Below are 21,935 nucleotides of genomic sequence, written 5' to 3' on the forward strand. Positions count from 1 at the left end.
TTTTATCGATATCTTATTAATCAGATTAATGTTATCGTATTTAGTACGTCTAACTACATGTAAAATCAGTAAATACTTCAATTGAAATTTAATTAAGACGTTGAGTGTGTGTTTGAAATGTTAAAATAAAGTGAAATAATTGTTTAGACATGGGAAGTGAAAATAATAATCATGCTGAGCTGCCTCGTCGTTCTATAGATTCCAATGCTAGTAGTAGTGCTAGCAGTGCAGTGGTGCTTCGAAAAAAGAATAGTTTCTCTAGTCTGTAAGTTTTTATATTTATTTTAAATCGGTTTTAACAGAATACCTAGGTATCTATGTAGGTAGTTATTTAAAACCTGTTTTAAATTTTAACCGAGCCAAACGTCTTTAATATTTATCAATAAATATTTAATAAAAATGAAAACTGTACAGTATGGAGTGATTTAAATAGCTATTACTACACGAATGGTATACTAATCGTCACTTTAGATAATTAGTTTACTTACGTTTTCTGTATTTTCTTTTATTATGATCTTCTTTATAGATGGCGTGGCAGCAAGAAAAAAAGGTCACTATTAGAATCTATACCATCTACAGAAAATCTTGATACTACTTCGATCGGCACAAATTATACGGTATATTTTTAGCAATTTTTTTTTATTACGATTATAATTAACCATTTTAAATTTAAGAAAGTTTATACTGTAAGAATGTTTACATCTTTGTTAAATAGGTATCTGAAAAAAATATTTATATATATATATATGTCTTCTGTATCACGAACTACTACTAACTAGCCTTAGTGAAATAAACTTTAATTCTTAGGCATCACTGAAATTTTATAATCTCATGTCAGAAAAGTATTTATTAGGAACTTTTTTTATGCAACTTAAAATGAGAAATAAGCTCATAGTCCACCTGATGGTAAATGGTAATCATCGTCTATAGACATGAGTTGCACCATGGACATCACACAATACATTGTAAAGTCTGTGGTACTTCTCATTCGTTGGCATCTCTGGGAATTAAATTGTTCTCTGAATTTCTCTGCCATATGCCACTTATTATTTCAAAACATGACTGCTTATAGTGGCAGAAACACGAGTGCAAATGACTTTTGTATAAACATTTGCACTTTATTTAACAACCAATTAATAATAAATTTAATTTGTTAAGTCATGTAAAGTTCTAAAGAAGTTTCATCTTATACCATAGATCGATAAAACAACAGGCAAAAAGTATATCAAAGGCACAGTTGTAACAGTAGTGTTAGTAGAAGCTAAAGATCTTCCAAACACGCCTGATGATGGCTCCACTCATGGACTCTTTTGCAGGATCAGGTAAGAACTTAACGGTAATATAATGTTTTGTATTTGAATACTGGTATTATTTAACAGATCTTAAACTATTACAATAGCATATAGATATCAAATTGTCTTAATTCAATAAAACTATTTTACAATGGAGTAGATACTTAATGAAGTCAAAGGTAAAATTTGTTAATAAAAGTTGAACAATTTTGAGATGGATGTCTAATGACGCACTGTAGCTCTATTATTTGAGCAAAATAATCGTACTAATATCAGTTTTTATTGTTTTACAATCTCAAATCAATTGCTTAAAATTAAAATTCGTCCAAAATGATCAGGCGAAACAAATCGATCGATTTTTTTTAATAAATGAAAGGAGTTTCTAAGCTAAGATTGACTAGTTCTTTTATCAAATTTACTTTCAAAAAACTATGCTACCTACTCCTATATAAGTATAACAAGTGAAAATAATTTTCAAAAGGTTGGGGTCAAAAACATTGATATCGAAGGTATCAACAAGTATCAACCACCCGGAATGGAAAGAACGATTCGAATTACAATTAAGTGAGGATCACCTTCTGAGGATTTCATTATGGGATAAAGGAAAACAAAAGAATTTTATGGGCAGGTAGGTATTATATAGTAAATTACCTTGGTAAATTTATCGGAATTATATTATCTTACATCAAGTCCAATGTAAAAAAATATTTAATTAAATAATTATACCTAAACTTTATAAACTAGCAAATATTTTTTTAATTCATTTATTCTTTTGTTATTTTTTTTTATTGGATGAAAATGGACTGGTAATCCCGCCTGCGCTAATGGGATACGCTGGCGGGGCACCAGTGAAGGGTGATCGATGAGGATGAAAACAGGCCAGTTAGCCCATCATGATGAATTCATCAGGAATTAATCATGATAGTTTCCAGGGGAACCGCGAGGATGTCGACCTGGTTGGATATATTGCTACCAATGGGATTCTCAGTCTCCATTACTAACAATCCCTTTTCCCCCCTTTTTTTTGTTATTCATTTTACTTTTTTATTAATTTCGATTTTATAATTAATCTTATTAGAAAAAATGTAAGGGTTATCCTTTTTATATGTTCGCTTTTCGTTTTTAGATGTGTTTTAGATCTGTTACATCTTGAAAAGGATCGTACACATGAGTTTTGGCAACAGTTGGATGACGGTTATGGTTCAGTACATTTCTCGGTGACGCTGTGTGACACTCGTAAGAGCATCCCACCCTCTACTAATGACGTAATAACTAATGACGTCATCGAAAAATATGTTTGTATATCTTTATTATGATTTCTTATTTATAAGCAATGGAATTGACTGATGTGCATGTTATCTCTACTGTGTGACAGAGAATGGGATAGTAACAGGCTGGATCTTATTTTTTCTAATGTGTATTCTAACAAAATATATCTACTGATTCCTTTGTTAGTAACTAAGACTAAATCAGTTATAAAAATTAAAACGTCTTTTAGGCAATTCATAACTTAACCAATGATTGGAATGAAGTTGGACAGCTTCATGTGAAAGTCATAGGGGCGAAAGGATTTAATGCCAATCTTAATGCGTATTGCACATTGGAACTTGATAATCAAAGGGTCCAAACGCACAGTGTTCGTGTTTTCAATGATCAATATTCTTGGGACAGAAGCTATGTTTTGTAAGTACCATTTCTATAAACGTAGTAAATAAGGTCTAGATCAGAATAAACAAATATATTGTTCTTAAAGATATATTTTATTAACTATATCATAGCAAACAGACTGATATTTGATGCAAAATAGGGACTGCTTCCATCCACTGCTTCCAAGACATGTTAAACACCATCTATACCTATCATAAAATACTTTAGGATACTTACTTGTATTTTAGAAGAGATGTTTATAACAGAATAGATATAAAATATGCTGACTATGAAAGCTCTAGTATTTTTTATTTCTGAGGATAAAAGTATTGGGTTGTTAATGGATGTTATTTTGTGTCAAAGATTCTGTTTTATCATCAGTATCGAAACACAGTAACTGCTACGGTACAGCAGAATTAGTTATGACGCTATACTTAGACGGGTAATAGAAAACTTTATTACTAAGTATTTAATTTATAATGTTTTGAGTAAGTTTTCAATAATTTTTGTATTAATTTCATTTCAGCAATGTCTACGATATCACATCAAGTTTAGATCTTAAAGTATATGATGATTCTATATTAAATTCGATACGAAGTGATAGTTTGGGACGAGTTTCTATCCCGTTGTTGAGAATAAGCAACAAAACGCCGCGATGGTATGCTTTGAAAGATAAATCTAAAAAGAATGCTGCTAAAGGAAATTGTCCTAGACTTCTGTTAGAAATGTCTGTTTATTGGAATCCGGTTAGTATCCTAAATATTTAGGTATATTAAATACAAAGATAACAAGCTTATATGTTGAGTAATAATAAATAAGTGGTCTATAAATATGATATTGTGTAACATAGTACCTAACTCAACTATCTAAAATTGATAACTAGGTACAGGTAGATAGTATGTAAACTGATATTATTTTCATAATTTACTTTTATTTTAATTAAATGTATAATTAATATTTTATTAAGAATTGATAGATTGTAAAGGAAATTTTGTTTTATAGGTGAAAGCTGCAGTCAAGATGTTTCGGCCAAAGGAGGTGAAATACCTCAAAAAACCTCCCAAGTTCGATGTCATCCTTGTTCACAGCAATTTGGAATTCATAAGAGATACATTTGAAGCCTTGTATCAAGCCAATGAGCAGTTCAAGTAATATTTTTTGTTATATTACACATAAAAGTCAGATTGTTAAGAAATATAGTTTATTCACATGTAATTTGTACTTGACATAATAACGCTTAAATGGCTGAATAGATTTTAATAAAATTTTGCATACGAATAGACCATCAAGCATATACCAGAGAGTATCCTAATTTATATATTGAATATTTTGAATTTTATGCATATCATATTCAAGTGCAGAGAATTCTATAGTGGAGTTGCTTGTATTATGAACGTTTGTGATATACTTGTATTATAATAGAGATTATAATATTGTTCACAGGCATTTATTTGAATGGGAAAACCAGGAATTGTCTTTTATCGCTTTGGTCATATGGATATGGTTCTGGTATTGCTTCAGAATGTGGACGACGCCACTTTTATTGTTGATACCTTTTATATATAGTTGGCTCTCTCAACGAAATAAGAGTAATTATTCTTTTATTACTTTATCTTTGAGTATTTTTAAAAGTATTCGTATAGCATTTATCATTTTAGATGAATTATGTTTCATAATGTTGTTTTTTTATATGAGTATCTGTTTCTATACTTTTTTTTGTTAAATATCACACAATCACATAGATCGTCTGATCTTTAAGCTAGCAAGTCCTGTATTATTAGAAAGTAATGAATATTTAGGGGCACAATTCGGATCATCCAGATCCGAGTCCATTCATTAAATTGGTCCGACCATTATTCGAACCCTCATCGAATAATGCGAAATGCTAATGATACAGTTTTCAATACCTTTTATATCAAATTTATTTTATAAGGACGAGTGTTCATTGCACTAGATATTACGTAGAGGCTGAAAATATACTATTGTTTCATACTGATAGAATACTAAGTATAAGAGTACATTAGCTGCCTTAACGATTAGAGTTTTTTTTCGATTAAATTTTAATTCGATTTAAAAAAATCTTTAAAAAAAATGCCATGAATATTTACATAGTTACAAACTTTATTAAATGTTTTTTCCTCTATTTTTAGACCAAATGCGTTCTAGGACTGTTAACAAGAACGATAGCGATCGATCGATAACAGTAAGCGATGTGAGCGACAATGAAAAGGTATTTTCATTAATTTCTTGTTAATATTTACTAAATCTTTAATTCATTTACTAACAGTTAATATTTGACTTAGGATATATAATTATTAAATATATAACATAAAAATAAATAAAAGACACTTATTGAATACGTTTCACCAAATACTGCCCTTTTTTAACTTCTCTGCCTTCCTAAATTTTACCGCACTTCATTTCTGTTACTTTGTGCATTTATCCGACTGCAAATATTTAAAATATGGGTATATCGAGTGTAAGGTTCACTAAATGAAGATATGACAACATGAAACTATAGTTGAGATCATATAGGTGAAAGTACGATTGTCAGCTACTTGAATGTACGAGTATAAACTTTAATAATTAAAGTATAAACTAAATAATTGTATTAATATCTACTATAAATGTCAAATTTGTGTACGATGAATGGATGGATATTAGTTACTAAATCTGATGAACAGATTTAAATGAATTTTGGTAAATGGAAAGGTTATATCCTAACATAGCACACATTTTTTGTTTTCTCAATGTTCTCTACTCCAAGGTTGTCTGGAAGATTTTGCTTAGCGATAAGGCCGCCTTTTTTCATTTCTCATTACAATTAAATGTATCTACTGTTTTATAAATGGTGCAATAAAGTGTAAAATAAAAAATAAAATACTTTATATACTAATTCACACTGGTGAAGCCGCGGGATATTGCTATTAAAACAATATTTATCTAGTAACTAAGTGCAAGCGTTAATATCGTATCAGGGCTGTTCGTTAATATTTTGATAACCCTTACGAGGTTTACATAGGAGCGAGATTGGCAAATAAATAAGCTTAGGTAACATAGGTATTTAGAAATAAAAAAAAAAAAATCATTTGCGTGATTTACCCGTCCTTCAACTATTAGCCTCGAGTATTAATAATCGATCATTTTATTGATGCTCTACTTGGTAATTTTCTTTTCTCAGTGAACAATGTACCTGCTAATTTTAAACTTTCGAGTTGTCGACATATATTTTAAATATAGTTGTACTATTGGGACTTAACGCGATGAATAATTGCAGGTAACTACAATAGTAACTACATACCTGTAATATTTTATCGTGTTAAGTCCTGATAATGTATCTACTATTTTATCTATACTCGTAATTGTTATTAATCTTAACTTAATTTTCAGCTAGACTTTAAGACTATGGCTGGAAAAATGCAGGGACTACCAGAAATGACGCTTTACATAACGAAATGTGTGGAGTACATGGTTTGTTTATCGGAAAGAATACAAAAGTAAGTTTTTTTAACATATGACTTTGTTGCTTAAAAACAGTGATGTAGAATATGATAAACGACCATTATTCTGATAATAAACTCTATCAATTATAAAGATAATTATGAAAATCGACTTAGGATTGGCGAAAATATTGTATAATATGATAGTTACAAAAAAGTTGAAAACTCTTGTTTATATTCTCTGCCGTTAATTGTCCACAGTTGAACATAGTCTCCCCTATAAGGGGATTTGCGAGTAGTTGCCACGCTTGGCAGGCAGATTGGTAACCGCAGTTAGACTTTTACTCTCTCTTACGACACCGACGGGAAAAGTAGGGGTAGCTAATTAAATGCCGGGATGACGCAGCTAAAACACTTACCTTTTGAAATTCCTAAAAAAAGTTAGTAGGACATCATATTAATGATATTTATATTTTTCCAGTTTGGCGACATTCCAAGTGCCATTTTTAAGTTATTTGGGGATGTTGTTTTTAGTCATCGCATCCATTGGACTTTATCTTATACCCTTCAACTACATGATGATTGGTTTGGGTAAGTTACGTAATTCTAGTTTAATCTCATGACTTAATTCGAGTGAATCTCTGTATGAAGTATCCTATGTTCTAAGTATGATGTAATATATCTGTATACTAATTTTTGTTCAAATTATTTCAGTAGTTTTTGTATGAACAAACGTCAAAGCATATGTACATTCTCACAAATTTTCGTATTTATAATAGTAGTAGGGTTAGAGCACAGATTAATATGTTATTAAAGGTTCAGGACTGCTATTATTAATGCTATTTCGTTAAGAAACTGGAAAATGACCTAGAATATACCTACATACATACATATACCTGGAATATAACCTAGAAGTACAATATAATTAAATTGTGTTCCACAAAAAGAAACAGACTTCAATTATGGCAAAACCAGATATTTTGATTTATAAATGAACCCATTTTGATAAAATTTCTATGGAACCAATCTTTAATATGCGCTTTCAGATAAAAAAAAATCTAAATCAGTTTACATCTAATAGAATTATGAAGTAATAAACATAAATAAAACACAATCGAATTGAAAATAAATGAATTTTTATAGTGATGTACAACTATTTATTAACAATTTCTTTTATGAACATGGATGAAGTAAGAAATTAATTTTTGAATCTATTTACTACATTCATCACGAGTTCACGTGGTTTAGATCAGTTTAATAATCCATAAACATAACGTTTTATGTGTGTTTTTTATTCACAGGTATTTACAAGTTTACTAGGAAGTATATGGATCCAGAACGGACACCTAATAATGATATACTTGACTTTATTTCGAGGATACCTGATAACGAACAATTGGTAAGTAATTGGTAAAAAAGTAAACTTCGATTCTTATGTTGGTAATGTTTGACATGAAACTTTTAAAAAAAGAGCATGGTCCTTTTTAAAGGGCGGCAATAAACTTGCAATTTCTCTGAACGTTGCGGGTGCTTATGGGCGACGTTACCCATTTACCATCAGGTTAGCCGCAAGCTTGTTTGCCCCCTATGTTAAAAAAGGTAGGGCAGTAAGCTTAACAAATTCAAAAAAACTTTTTCAAGTGGATGCCATTAACACAAATATAGAAATTGAGTTGCAATGTATAGATAGATACTTAGGTACTCTTTATTGTTTCCTCCAAAAGATTACAATTGTAAACTTATTATAGATACAAACATTTAGTATAATTCAATTTGAATAGTTAACAGTAATATCTAATACATAAGTATTAACGTAAGTAAGTAATAACTTCCCCTTGGGGGGAAAGGGATTGTTAGTAATGGAGACTGAGAATCCCATTGCTAGCGATATACCCAACCAGGTCGACCTCGCGGTTCTCCCTGGAAACTATCATGGTTAATTCCCGATGTATTCATCATGATTGGCTAACTGGTCTGTTTTCATTCTCACTCTTCACTGGTGCTCCGCCAGCGTATCTCGTTAGCGCAGGCGGGGTTACCATACCATTTTCACTCATCAAAAAAAAAAAAACTTTCCTTGATACACAAGTACCAATTTGTTAGTTAATGAGCTAATGAGGTTGATAAACCTTATTGCTACCAATATATATATATATATATATATATAATATATATATGTCAGGTCGTCCGTCTCGTCATCCCCCCCTGGAAATTGACGTGATTAATACCCGATATCAACTTCTATAATCATACAATCGTTTGTTATTCACGATTATCTTTGGTATAATGATTTGCATCACAGGTGCTCCAGTAAATGTTTTTTTTTTTGTTATTGCAGAGACAATGGAAGGAATTAAATGTTCCGGAACCGTTACAAACAAATCACATTGTAAATAAACCACCTATAGCTAGATCATTTAGCACATTGTGAAAATTATCTACCTGATATGAAAGATATATTTATTGAAAGTGTAGGTTTAAAGTGATGCAAAAGGTCGATGTATGCAAATGGCTCAGGATCATACTTTTTAACGAAATATGAAGAAAGAAAACGATATTTCATTAGGGAACTGATAGTTACCAATTTATGTTTCTAATATTTAGAAAACATCCTAAAAACAAGAAAGATTAATTATACGAAAATGTAATATTGTTTTTATTTAGATTATAAATAAAATCATGTTTATTTTTTTATTTTTGGAGAGGGTATCTGGATAACATTTTTTTTTCTTTATATTACCTGGTTTTTGTTTCAAATATGAATGTATAATAGAGCTTCCACAGGCAACCAAATAACTTTGAAGTGAATAATAAAAAGCGATATTAAAATGCATTGTTTTATTCCTTAATTACCCTAAACTAACGATAACAGACCTAATAGTACTTAATTGACTATTATTATTTAGTTCTAGGTATCCCGTACTAAGTTCGATACTGGCTCACTATTTGTCTTAGTGTGGTACACGAGCAGTTGACTCAATGAATTAGGACAAAGGTGGAGAGTGGGTCAGCATCAGTCATAAAGTATTGGGTATTTTTGTAACATTCCACTTACTATATCTTATAAAGTACAATTCGTTTGAGGGGTACTCTTGTACTTGAAAAGAAAGAATCTCACGATTTAAAATTCGTGTATTGTTTCCACGGGTACCAACTTAGAAACTAAAATCTAGACAGCGTATAACGAGATCGGGGATTTGACTGTTGATAACCTTTAACTTACCAGACTAATACATTTTCACAAATATATCCCTTTCCTTTATATATATATACAATCTATATAATAACAGAAAAGTCAGAACAGTCATGTTGTAATGCTGATGCATACGTAATGTTTGCCATTGCCTCAGTTAAAAATGCCCTTACCTTTCTACTTCTACCCCGTTAATTTCTAGACAATAAACATCAGCAAATATTTCCCCGGAAATGGCATATATTCCTCTTCTTCAACCATGATATTCGGTTCATAAACTATCTACAGTGAAATCTTATAAGTATACTCAAGTGGGAATGTATGGCAAGATTGCCTCGATATATAATAGACAAGGGTTATTAAAATTAGGAAAGTTTGTTCATGAATGCTCACTTAACATTTTTTTGAGATTCAATTGTCTCTGTATAAATGGCGTCATTAGTCTATAGTCAAATATTTTAAGGTTAGAAAATGTAAAAAAGTTTTCGAATTTCAACATCCGAATATAAACCAATGAGGCCATTATATATGGCACCAATAGCTATAATAATATTGTATCACAGAATCTTAGGAGCTGAGAGTTGACAAAATTTAATTATTATCACAAATTATTTAATTTTCTTCTTGCACTTCTTTTTTTCGAGTTGATCCAGAGCGGCTGAGATTTGGTTCTGGAACTTTCAACTCACGCCATTGTTTCTGAAAATAATAAAATAAATTAATTTCTTCATACAAGGATTCAAATCTAATCTAAATTGACAAATTATAGATAGTAGCGCTGCTACAAGTAATGGGAGCATATTTATGCTTGCATTTGCAAGACATACAAGCTTTAATTCATAATTTTAAAAATTATCTAGTTTAAGAATTTGAATTTATGTATGTATGTTTGCTTGACTTGGATGAAACTAAAACCTATTTTTGAAATTCTTTAAGGTATAAAAAGTTATCTGTTTCAGTGAGTAACATAGACTATATTTTTTTTAAATAATTTTTTCTACAAAAATTACAATAATGTAACCAGAAGTACCAAAAAATTTCCTATTGAAGCCATTTTATAAATACTAATTTATCTTTTTATATATCTACCCGTGTGAAACCGAGGCGGACAGCCGAGTCGGCAGTGTAATTTCTAAGCAATATTTTTTTACTATACTATATAGTAGAAATGCAGAAGATAAGATATATGAACGATACCATGTTGTTTAGGTATCTTTAACACAAACTATTGTATTATATTTGAAGTATGTATATTAAAAGTTCACAGAACTGGTGGAAATCTGAACGACGTGTAATGAAAAGGAGATAATCATGAAAATTCCAACCGAATTACGAATATTGTATATACCTACTTGTAATTTCAAATTATTTTCGCCCTGAGTATATTCGGATATACTTATTATAGTTTTTTAGATAGATAGATCTACTAGTCACCTTGCGGTGACTAACGGAACAAAGTAAGTAGAATCTTAATACTAAGCCATTGTAAGTGATCACTTAATAATTTACCAAAATCTCGTTGTCAGGAACTCGGGAGATAAAGTCCAACAAATCGTTGTTAGGAACTCTCTTAGGATTGAGCAATTTACGAGTAAACTTATAAATACCTGGAATTAAAATAAATTATTATTTATATATTATTTTTATTACATTTAATTAAAAAAGCATATTTTTCTAATAATAATAGTCTAGAATTCAGTAAAAACCTATAAAGTCTGATATTAGTAAATATTAAAGGCTACAACATCAAATAATTATTATTCTCTCTATTTACAATAGTTTCTGAAGAAGGTTGATGGGTAATAACTCATAGTTATAAAATTAGTAATTAATTTATAATATTTGAAAAAATAAGACGCTATTTACATTTAAAAGAATTGAATTATTCACTTGTCGTTGTATATTTTTATTTATGGTGCATTAAAGAGTTAAATAAATAAATAAAAGAAAAAAAATTAAATCTTAGCTACTTACCTAAGGCCATAAATAAATATTTTACAGGAATAAAATAAAACGCAACTGAGGACAATATCAAAACAGATATAGCCAGGTACGTCAAGTACGGCACCGTGAAATTCGTTAAACTGAAAAAGAAAAAAAAAGACTGAGATTTTGTAATTTTCTGCGTAATTTTCTTAGTTTTCGTTTGTCAGAACCTTCTATAAAGTATTAGAAAACAGAAAAAAAATTAATGAAATCGTTTAAGTCGTTATCAAGTGGCGTAACAAGAGTAAACAGCTTCATTTATATATGAATATGTATATTTACTCGTACTATAATATCAGGTAGTTTGTCAGTAGTTGCCGTGTTTGGCAGGCGGTTTGGCAACCGCAGTTAAGTTTTGGCGATATTTAAAGAGTGGCGTTGATGCCTATCCCTCGACACATTAAGTTCCCTTAGTCGTCTCTTACGATATTCATGGGAAAGGAACACGGTAAATATTATATGTACTCGTTAGCAAAATTGGGTAGACAGAGAGTCATATTTCGTTTGCCATTAATCCGGCCATGGAGTATTGAAACAATTTAACAGCATTGTTTCAGTAATTTTGATTATTATTAGATTATTGAGAAGTTTTGGACAGACTTTCCTAGCAGGTAGACTGACGTAATTTATTTCATGAAAGCCAATTTCAAGTTTCTGCAATTGACTTCTATTCTATCAACATATTGTGGTTAGATTCATCACTATAATTAAGAAGTCTATTAAGTAATTTATTATTTTTCTCAGCTAGGATACTTTCGTCTACACATGGTAGCAATATAGAGATTGCTATAAATATGTATAACGCAAATCTAACATATGTATGGTTTTATGCACGTATTATGTATTCCGATGACGGCGGTATTAGTATTATCACATATATTTATTACATTATCAATATTACACCTTCAGACTTTGGTACACCCTGACAAGATAGTAAATATTTGAACACCCAGTTTAGAAAAATTACGCTGTCGCCAATGCTTGGCTGGATTGTTTTATGTTTGAAGTTTTTCAAAATTCGACACTTCATCTATATGAGTATTGTCTGATGCTAAAATCTTGTGGTGTCCAGTATCAAAAGTTACTTATACTATATGGAATTCAGCAAAAAAATAATTAAGATAATTACTTTTTTATCCTTTCAAACACAGATACCATATAGTCGATGCTGTTCTTGATGGTAAACGTGAGATCTTGGAGTCCATATATTCGAGTTTTTAACGTTTTATCATCCTAAAACAATACATGTAATATAATTAATGATACAGATAATATAAAACGTCGAATATCATGTGCAACAATTTTATCAGAGACCAACTTGTGTAATTTATCAGATACTGCTTCTGAATTATGAAATACAAATTGATATCCAATTACGTATAACTCTAGAATTATGAAATACGAATTGATATGCATAGTAGGTAATTACCTACTATTCATAATTTTGTGTGAAGAAATATTAAACATCAAATAAAAAGACCTATAGTCATGAATAGTAACATGGATATCAGAAAATCACAGTGATGCCTATGGTATTCCTCATGTTTTGCTATTCCCGAGGATTACGATATTGGATGGATGATAATAGAATGGATGATGTTGAGGATAATGAATATTTGAGGGATGATAGGTGAGGATAAAAAGGTAGGTAGTTAGCTCTGATGAATACACTTGGAATTCAGCACGATGGTATGGGAATAGAATAGTTGTATTACGGCAAAATACGGGTAGGGTAGAAGCATTCATTTTTATGACTTTTGTATAGTCTCCCTCTAGTCTTTATTTTTGCGTGGTTTCAGTCAAGTATTTTGTCAATTGACTTTCAGAAATACACACAAAATTCATAAAAATAGTTTTTGACAGTTTATAAACAAGTTAAATAAAGATAATTATGCTTAACAGTAACTTACTTTATGTGATTCAAGTTCTTCATCTGAAACATCCTCATCCGAGTGATATAAAGGGACCAACGAATTGTTTTCTAAAAAAATTAAAAAAAAAAGTATTTTTTATTTATTTATTTTTTTATTGCATTCCATAATAATTAATTAATACATAATACATAATTATTACATACGGTTTCAATTATGGACCCTGTTGGGCACAGCAAGTAGGAGAGAGGAGGTATATAGTATATGTACACATAAATATATCTTTACAGTGTATAATTTAAGATAAAAGTTAACCCATGTTTTAATCCAGAAATCTACAAAAATCGGTTTGAGCCGATTTCGATATTTTTTTTTACAAAATATTATTTTAAATTAATTATTAACAACTTACTATTAAAGTATCTCTGGCTTATCCACTGGTGCAGGAATGGTATGAGCAATAGAAGAGGAGTCATCCACAAATTAAAAAAGTACCAGAACACCAGCCATATAACCAAAGCCGTCGCTGACTTCTCTCTGTTGTCCCATTCGAACACTCGTCTGGAAATCACATACACATTTTAATCTTTATCTTAATCATATAATTAAATTAGCGAACTAATTGAAATAAGAGATGTATGCAAACAAATTGCTAATACTCTATTATTTCTGCACACCCTGTAAAAGTGGTGCATGACATTTGTAATGTAATATTACGTAACGATACATTTTATAAGGTAAGATTACGCACTTATAAGATTACGTAGTTCTGGATGCACTTTAAGATATTTAGCATAAATATGCAGATAAAATGTCATTATTAATTACAAATAACAATAAAATCTCACTTGTAATGTTCGTTGGTAATATATAATGCATTAAACAACTCTTTGATAAACTTTAAATTGCTGTAGATCAAGGGTATATTAAATTTCGCTGGCTTTTGCACATATTTCGTTTCCTTTGGATTCAACACCCGAAAAGTTGCTTTAATCTGAAAATAACAAGAGGGAGAAAGTTAATATTGTAGGTAGATCGAGTTTTTAACTGCGCAAGTTCAAAATATATAAGGCTTACGTTTAAAAATGAACAAGGCAACTTGCCTTCTGGTTGTTATTGTTAATTTATTTTTAAATCTTCGCACAATTAGAGATATAAAATGGCTGAGAAGGTACTTATATTACAATTAAGTAATTTAAAATAAGAATCACACAATTACGAAAGTGTTGTAAAATTTCTTACCGGATTCCATATGACAGACATTTGCAAAAGTAGTCTAGGACAGTTGCCTTTTGCGCTGGATTTCTTGGAGCGATCCTTCAAAGCGTACCACTTCATTTCATCGTTTTCGATCCGCAATAGAGGTATGGAGAGTTTACCTAATGTTTCTCCTTTCATAGTATTTATAAGTGACTCATTGTATACTGAGATATCCAATGTAGACGTTATATCGTTAACGATACTGGAATGTAAAATAGGAATTATGTTAATTTAAAAATTGGACAACAAGAAAACGTTAATATTATATTCAAACATAAACGTATATGTATAGGTAAAAATGTACATAAAATTGCAAGGAAAATTTAAAGGTTTCTGTTGAAGTATCATATAATTATTACAGCTCTACTAATATCCACTGCTGTACTTAAATTTCACCACAAAGTATGATCCTGCACTATTTACTGCCACAGATTATCCTTTTAAGATTTTCACTTTCTCTCGTTTTTTTTTTTTTTTTTTTTATACAACTTAGAATGGCAAACAAGCTGACGGCCCACCTGATGGAAAGTGGTAACCGTCGCCTATAGACATGAGCAGTACCATGGACATAACAGAGTATACTGTTTCGCCCATGATACCCCCCATGCGTTGCCATTCCTGAGGACTCAGGTGTTATTCCTCTGTACCCAGTAAATTCACGCCATATCCCACCCTTCAAACCGAAACACAGCCATGCAAACACAACTGCTTCACGGTTGAAACACGAATGGGACAGAGGTACCCACGCAATCGACTTTCGTACAAAGTCTACCTCTCGTGAGGGTCTTCCATAGTATAGAAATATAGATTTTAGTATAATCCTATCACGTATTCTAAATATTATTAGTTTCCAAAGTCTGTAATGTTTTTTATGCAACTTTAGAATGGCAAAGAACCTGATGTCCACCTAATGGTAAGTGGTAATTGTCGCCGTTACACATGTACAATACCATGGACATAAAAGTCGCCCATGATACCCTTCATGCGTTGCCCTTCTTGAGGACTAAAATGTTATGCCAATTAATTGGCAGCTATGATTAGAAAAATTAATGGTCGCGGCTGCGTTCATGTGGCATCTACTTAAGTACTAATAATATTATTATTATTAATTTTTTTTTAAATATTAATGAATGAATGAGTATACTTTTTTTGCATTATACAATATAGGAAATAAGCAATACAGTTTACAAACACAACGATACAATTATATAAGTACAGCAAGGCATATTAATAGTGCATACATGAGTATAGCTACTTAGATAGGATACTTTTTATGATTCTAATGCTGGGTTCGGAATGATGTTATTTGCTGAGAAAAACTTGTAAAAAGTATGCTAACTATACTACAAATGCGTATATAAGTAAAATTTATTATATGGTGCCAAAGATATCTATATTAAATATTAAATATATCAAATACATATAAAGCGATAAATGCCGCGGGTCGTGCCTATGGGCATTATATTATACAATGTAAAACGTATTCTTATCATACTCCAGTACGATTAATTTCAAGGGTACAAAGTATTACGAAATTATCAATAGGTCCGGGTAATTAGGCTGTTTCAGTTTAAAAATATTTTATAAAAAGCATCTATGATAAGATAAATTGTTTGTTGTTGTGAAAATAATGTACAAACAACATCTAGATAGAGTAAATTTATATATCTACAATATTTGTTTGTATGTAATGTAATTTTTTTAAGTTTTAAAATGCTTTTACTGGAATAATATTTTTTAATATAAAACTTTCTATAAAAATGTACAAATACAAATAAGTATGGATGACACCGGAATCAGCAAGCATGTACGAGGAAAATTATGAAAATAGAAGAAAGAAGAGATGCGGGATGGTAAGGATTACAAGATCACACACTGCACAACAAATAACCACTAAGTTAGATGAGCTATAATTGGAATGTCTGCGACATCCACCGTATTGCCCGGACCTTGCTCCAACAGATTACCATTTTTTCCGGAATTTGGACAACTTCTTACAAGAAAAAAAAATCAATTCCGATGCGGCAGTCCAAACCGCCTTCAAAGAGTTTATTGATTCTCGCCCCCGTGGTCTTTTTAGTAAAGGAATCAATGAACTACCTATGAGATGGCAAAAGTACATAGATAACAACGGTGCATACTTTGATTAATTTAATATATTAAAAAAAAAATAACGACTTTATATTCTTCCCGTAAAAAACGCAATTTCATATGTATTTAATAATAATAAATATTATAAGAAAAAATAAAGTCAATTGCTAGCTTTATCTAAAGTACAAAAATATTATACCCAAAATTCATTCATGTCATATCACTGAGAATGAATAAACATTTTATTACTGGCTTATAAACAGATTTCTGTTTATAGATTAGGTATAGACAGACTAATATTTCGGAACAACGACCTATTGCATATATTTTTTTTATTTTTTTTTTTTGCAATTTAAAATGGCCACCAAGCTGTGAATAGTACCATGGACGCAAAATATTATATTGTGTCCCCAATAATACTCCCTGTTGCGTTGCCATTCCTGAGGACTAAGGTGTTCTATTAAGCGGATGATAATGGAATGGCAACCCCGCCTGCGCTATCGGTATACGCTAGCGGGGCACCAGTGAGGAATGATAGGTGACGATGAAAGCAGGCCAGTTAGCCCATCGTGATGAGTTCCACTAGAATTAATCACGATGGTTTCCAGGGGGAATCGCATGGAGGTGGACCTGATACACCCTGTATTGCTGGCAATGGGTCAGTTAGACCCCATTACTAACAATCCCTTTTCCCTCGGACTAAAGTGTTATGCTTCTGTATTCTGAAATTTTATTGCCATACCCTTCAAATTTAAACACAGTCATGCAAACATAACTGTTCCAAAGCGGGGAGAAAGGGATTGTTAATAATGGAGACTAAGAATCCCATTGCTAACAATATACCCAACCAGGTCGACCTCCTCGCGGTTTTCCCTGGAAACTATCATGGTTAATTCCTGATGAATTCTTCATGATGGGCTAACTGGCCTGTTTTCATTCTCATCTATTACCCTTGACGCTCCGCCAGCGTATCCCATTAGCGCAGGCGGGGTAACCATACCATTTTCATCCATTAAAAAAAACTGCTCCAAAGCAATAACACGAATGGGACAGGGGTAACCAAGCAGACGACTTTAAATGTAATGATTTTTTAAAACAGTTCATTGTTGATTTGCTCGTATGAAACATTGTCAATAATGATTTAGGTAAAATTATAAATTAGTTAAACCATAACTAAAATAAATACTGTAACTTATGTTGGGAATCGATCTGAGAATCCCCAGATGAATTTGATCGTCTCAGCTATCACCTCTCGTCATACAATTAACAAAGACCTCTAATTCTACACGATATATCTTGACCCCTCTATTGTATAAAGTACAATGGAAGGGTCACGCCTTATCTTATGATTCGCTCGAGCGATTCTGCTGAAACCATAAATTTAATACTGAGTCAAATCGAATTAGCACCTTTTTCCAAAAAAAGTGTTTCACTGATGTATCTCAATATTTTATTTAAAGAAATATGAGTCAAGATAATTTTATGCCTGTGGTATTAATACCACACCATTGGTATTAATACCATTTCAATATTTTCAAATTTCAATATGAATGACTAATATTTCTTTTTAAAACATTCCCTCAAAATGGTTTTGGGAGAGACTTCGATCGTGAGAAAGTTAATATATGTCCAACAAAAAGACTATCGACTGCAAAATACATCAGGAAAGAAATAATTACGTGATATACATTTAAAAAAATGCAGATGAATCGATAAATTACTTCTTTTGAAAGATACGAGTACATATTATTTACGGGCATTAAAAGTATTTTATAATTATCTAGAATACTATAATCAATCTTCGTAGGTAGTTATCCGATTAAATTCAAATGTATTACGTATATAAATGAGTTATCGTGTAATAAACACCCAAAGTTTTTAAAATATTCACTATTATGATGTATTTTCTAAACTTATAGCCTATGTGCTACTTAAACGTTCTTGAAGATTCAATTTAACGAACTAGGAGTGATATAGACAAAAAATTTTAAAACAAATATTTGAACCTTTTATCTACGTACAATTTATGTATTAATGCAACAAGAAATCTTTCAACAAACTAGTTCTTTTTATGATTTTGATTATATATGAGTACCTATTAATTAAAATGACATACTTAAAAAAAATCACAACCATAATTCATTCCTAATACAGTAGCCAGAGACATATGTTAATTATTGACGTTGTAGTAAATGTAACACTTCAATATAAACAATGCAATAAAAATATAAAGATAAACGTGTTAAAATGAAAAATAAAATTTTGCAATAATATGGCTACACTTATATTAATAAGTATAATTATTCCGATATCTATCAGCATTCGTGACATTGGGAATCTAGGTTATATTTTTTTATCTACTACTTTAGATATTAGTGGTTAAATAAAATCACGTAAACATGACACTATTACCATATATTAATAAGTATTAATTACCTTTTATACTCACTTCTGTTTCAAATATCATAATTCTGGCTAATATTATAAATGTGAAATTGACTTTGGATTTTACTTTATAGCGCTTTAACACGTACTATATGAAATGAAAATGAATATAGGCTACTTTTTATCCTGGTCAGTCATGCGGACAATGTCGCGTGTAAAAGCTAGTGATTTATAAATTGTTAATAATTACAATATTAGTGTCATTTAAAGTTTATCGCCTGCTTATAATAATTTACTAGGGGCGACAGTTGCATAAGTTGCATAATTGAAACAATCTTATCAATCACAAACACGAACTATGCATTTAGTTTAAGTATACTACTACTAGTACTAGATATAAACTAATATTTAGTTCTTACGTAGATAGAGCATCAAGTCTCAAAAACGGACCAACTTTTTACCAGCTAATTGTTAAATTAGCTGACTCGTTTTTTATGAGTGTTCTATATACTCACACAATGTATCTTGATGTATTTATATTTAGTTATTTAATAAATAAAATGAGTTTTTATGCATTAAAAAGATGCGAAATTTGTAAGACAAAATAAATATAGAGGGTTATAAAGGAATCACTCATAACTATTTATCACGCAAAATTCTATTAAAATTTTTTACCTCTTTTCTCGAAGCATTTGTATGGAGACACTCTATCTGTATAATCTAAGATCTATTGTAGGTAATATTGTTTTTAAACATATATAGAAACGATATTAGATGTTTAATCTGCTCATGTATTTGATATGATAATACAAATCCTTTTAAATTTTTTTGAGTAAAGAATAATTATTGTAAATGCTAAAGTGATCCTGTCTAACTGTTTATTATGTTTTCAGGTCTATTTTGCCAATATAAAAGAAAATAAGGGCAGTGAATAAGAAATATGTTTATTGCAAATATATTTTTAACTGGATTGCAAAAAAAGGAGGACAATGTTTTTCGAATTTGTATATTTCTTCGGATTTTAATAAATGTAATGTCATAAGATTAATCTTAATTATTATCGTGTAATATTACTTACCTTTTTAGTGACTAGAATTTGTTTTTATTGTTAGCTTTTGTAATATCTGTGTATGTTACTAAATACTTTTATATAAATACTTTTTTTCTTTCTTTAGGTGACAGTATGGAAAAATCTCTACAAAATTGATTAGATATTATTCTTAAATTTACTGACAATATGGAGACGTAGCATAATTGCATGGTTTACAATAATGATTATGGTCCTTTATTACAAAGATGTATTGCAATAATTTATTTATTACATTGTATTATTAAAGTATAAAAACTCTTACATCTTACAGTGTGGTATTAGCATTTACTTATAGTAAATAGGTATTCACTATATTTATAAGGTCATCAGAGTATTTTGACTCGTAGGCACGTTTCCGTATTATCAATTTTGGCATGTATCGAAAGGTCAAGTATATTTAAGTACCTTGATCCTTTCCTTAAAATATGCATTTTAATGTCAGATTAATTATATCTCAACAATAAGAATTACGCCAAGGTCTTTTATTGTCTGAAGATGACTTATATGAAGTACCTACATAATTAACTACTAGTATTTATCAGGAATATCATTAAATATTGTGCTACATATACCTACGATTCATGGTTAATTCGTTCCATGTTTTGTTTGTGTAATTGTTGGATTTTTTATTCAATGAGAAGTTCTAACCTATAAAGTTACCGTATAAATAAAAATCTAACTATATGTATTTAAGTCGTAAGTTTCAATAGGTAATAATACAAGGGTATGACTTTTCTTAAATATTTCGATTAAATTAAAATAAATTTAATTTATTACCTATATCTTTTATATGTTAGAATTTATCTGACATAAAAAGAAATAAATTAATAAATAAAAACTTTGGAAAAACAGCGTTTTCTCTGGTTTTATTTCTTTCACCTATTTCAGCACACATATACCATATATGTGTTAATTAATAAGCATTATCTAAAAATAGATTACCACGACACGACTCTGAGTTCAATAGTTAATGCTTAGTTCCATTCAAGGAAACGCATCGTTAAGTATATTAAGTACACGTTATTAATAACTGGAAGTAGTGATAAAAAAAGTAGATCATTGCAACATAATTATTATGTAGTTTCCGGTTTTAAAGTTAGAAGACGTAAACATATTGTTATATCATAATTTAACAAATACGACCTACGTTTGAATTAAAATTAAGATTTTACTGTAATTTGTACTTTCAGAACATATGAACGACCTGCAATAAGAATTAGGTACACTTTCTAGAAATAATAGATATAGAAATAGAGGATTCTGTCTCAGATATAGACCTGCTTAGCGTTAACAAAAGTACTTATTAATAATATGTAAATATTTATTCTTATATTCATGTATTTACTAGTTGAACCGACAAATATTGTTCTGTCAAAAACTATTGTACTGTGACAGTAAAATATTTTATATTATTATTAAAATATTTTATACTTAATTAGAAAAAGAAAAATGGGATTTTAAAGATGTTCAGTAATTTTTTTATATTTTTTTCTTTAAAAGAACCTGCATCAGATTTAGACGCATATTTGTAAAAAAAATTGCCGAGATCAGCCGTTTTCGAATTTTGGGCTTAGAAAATATTTAGTTATTCATATTTATTTATACAGATAAGATTACAGATTTATTTTTATAAGATTGTAAATATTAGTTAAAATGTTTATTAATGTGTATTTTATATTT

General features: G+C 30.1%; 2 protein-coding genes and 1 long non-coding RNA gene across 9 annotated transcripts in view; 2 read left to right on the plus strand and 1 right to left on the minus strand.

The window, feature by feature from the left end:
• Positions 1-74: 74 nt before the first annotated feature.
• On the plus strand, positions 75-9,208 carry LOC113522592 (multiple C2 and transmembrane domain-containing protein-like). Its single transcript, XM_026908331.3, has 14 exons — positions 75-265; positions 527-617; positions 1,198-1,322; positions 1,774-1,920; positions 2,419-2,587; positions 2,791-2,975; positions 3,466-3,685; positions 3,942-4,087; positions 4,383-4,528; positions 5,090-5,169; positions 6,330-6,436; positions 6,861-6,970; positions 7,681-7,778; positions 8,718-9,208. The coding sequence occupies exons 1-14, from the start codon at positions 150-152 to the stop codon at positions 8,808-8,810; spliced, it is 1,833 nt and encodes a 610-aa protein (XP_026764132.2). The 5' UTR covers positions 75-149; the 3' UTR covers positions 8,811-9,208.
• LOC113522591 (multiple C2 and transmembrane domain-containing protein-like) overlaps positions 9,203-21,935 on the minus strand; it is a 45,379-nt gene continuing 32,646 nt past the window's right edge. For all 6 annotated transcript variants that reach the window (XM_026908329.3, XM_026908328.3, XM_026908330.3 and 3 more), the window contains exons 7-14: positions 14,672-14,891; positions 14,278-14,423; positions 13,842-13,990; positions 13,469-13,539; positions 12,688-12,791; positions 11,547-11,656; positions 11,082-11,179; positions 9,203-10,271 (exon numbers count right to left, since the gene is read on the minus strand). In XM_026908329.3, coding sequence (XP_026764130.2) covers positions 10,185-10,271; positions 11,082-11,179; positions 11,547-11,656; positions 12,688-12,791; positions 13,469-13,539; positions 13,842-13,990; positions 14,278-14,423; positions 14,672-14,891 — 985 coding nt within the window. In that variant the 3' untranslated portion in view covers positions 9,203-10,184. The remainder of the gene's footprint in view (positions 10,272-11,081; positions 11,180-11,546; positions 11,657-12,687; positions 12,792-13,468; positions 13,540-13,841; positions 13,991-14,277; positions 14,424-14,671; positions 14,892-21,935) is intronic.
• LOC128201299 (uncharacterized) lies at positions 10,818-21,111 on the plus strand. 2 transcript variants are annotated; one of them, XR_008253163.1, is made up of 2 exons: positions 10,818-11,029; positions 20,059-21,111. It is a non-coding gene; the product is annotated as an uncharacterized LOC128201299 (long non-coding RNA). The 2 variants fall into 2 exon arrangements; XR_008253162.1 differs by lacking the exon at positions 10,818-11,029 and adding an exon at positions 16,108-16,822.

Source organism: Galleria mellonella, unplaced genomic scaffold (genome assembly GCF_026898425.1).
Source record: "Galleria mellonella isolate WM207_F2 unplaced genomic scaffold, CSIRO_AGI_GalMel_v1 utg38, whole genome shotgun sequence".
Classification (NCBI taxonomy): Eukaryota; Metazoa; Arthropoda; class Insecta; order Lepidoptera; family Pyralidae; genus Galleria; species Galleria mellonella.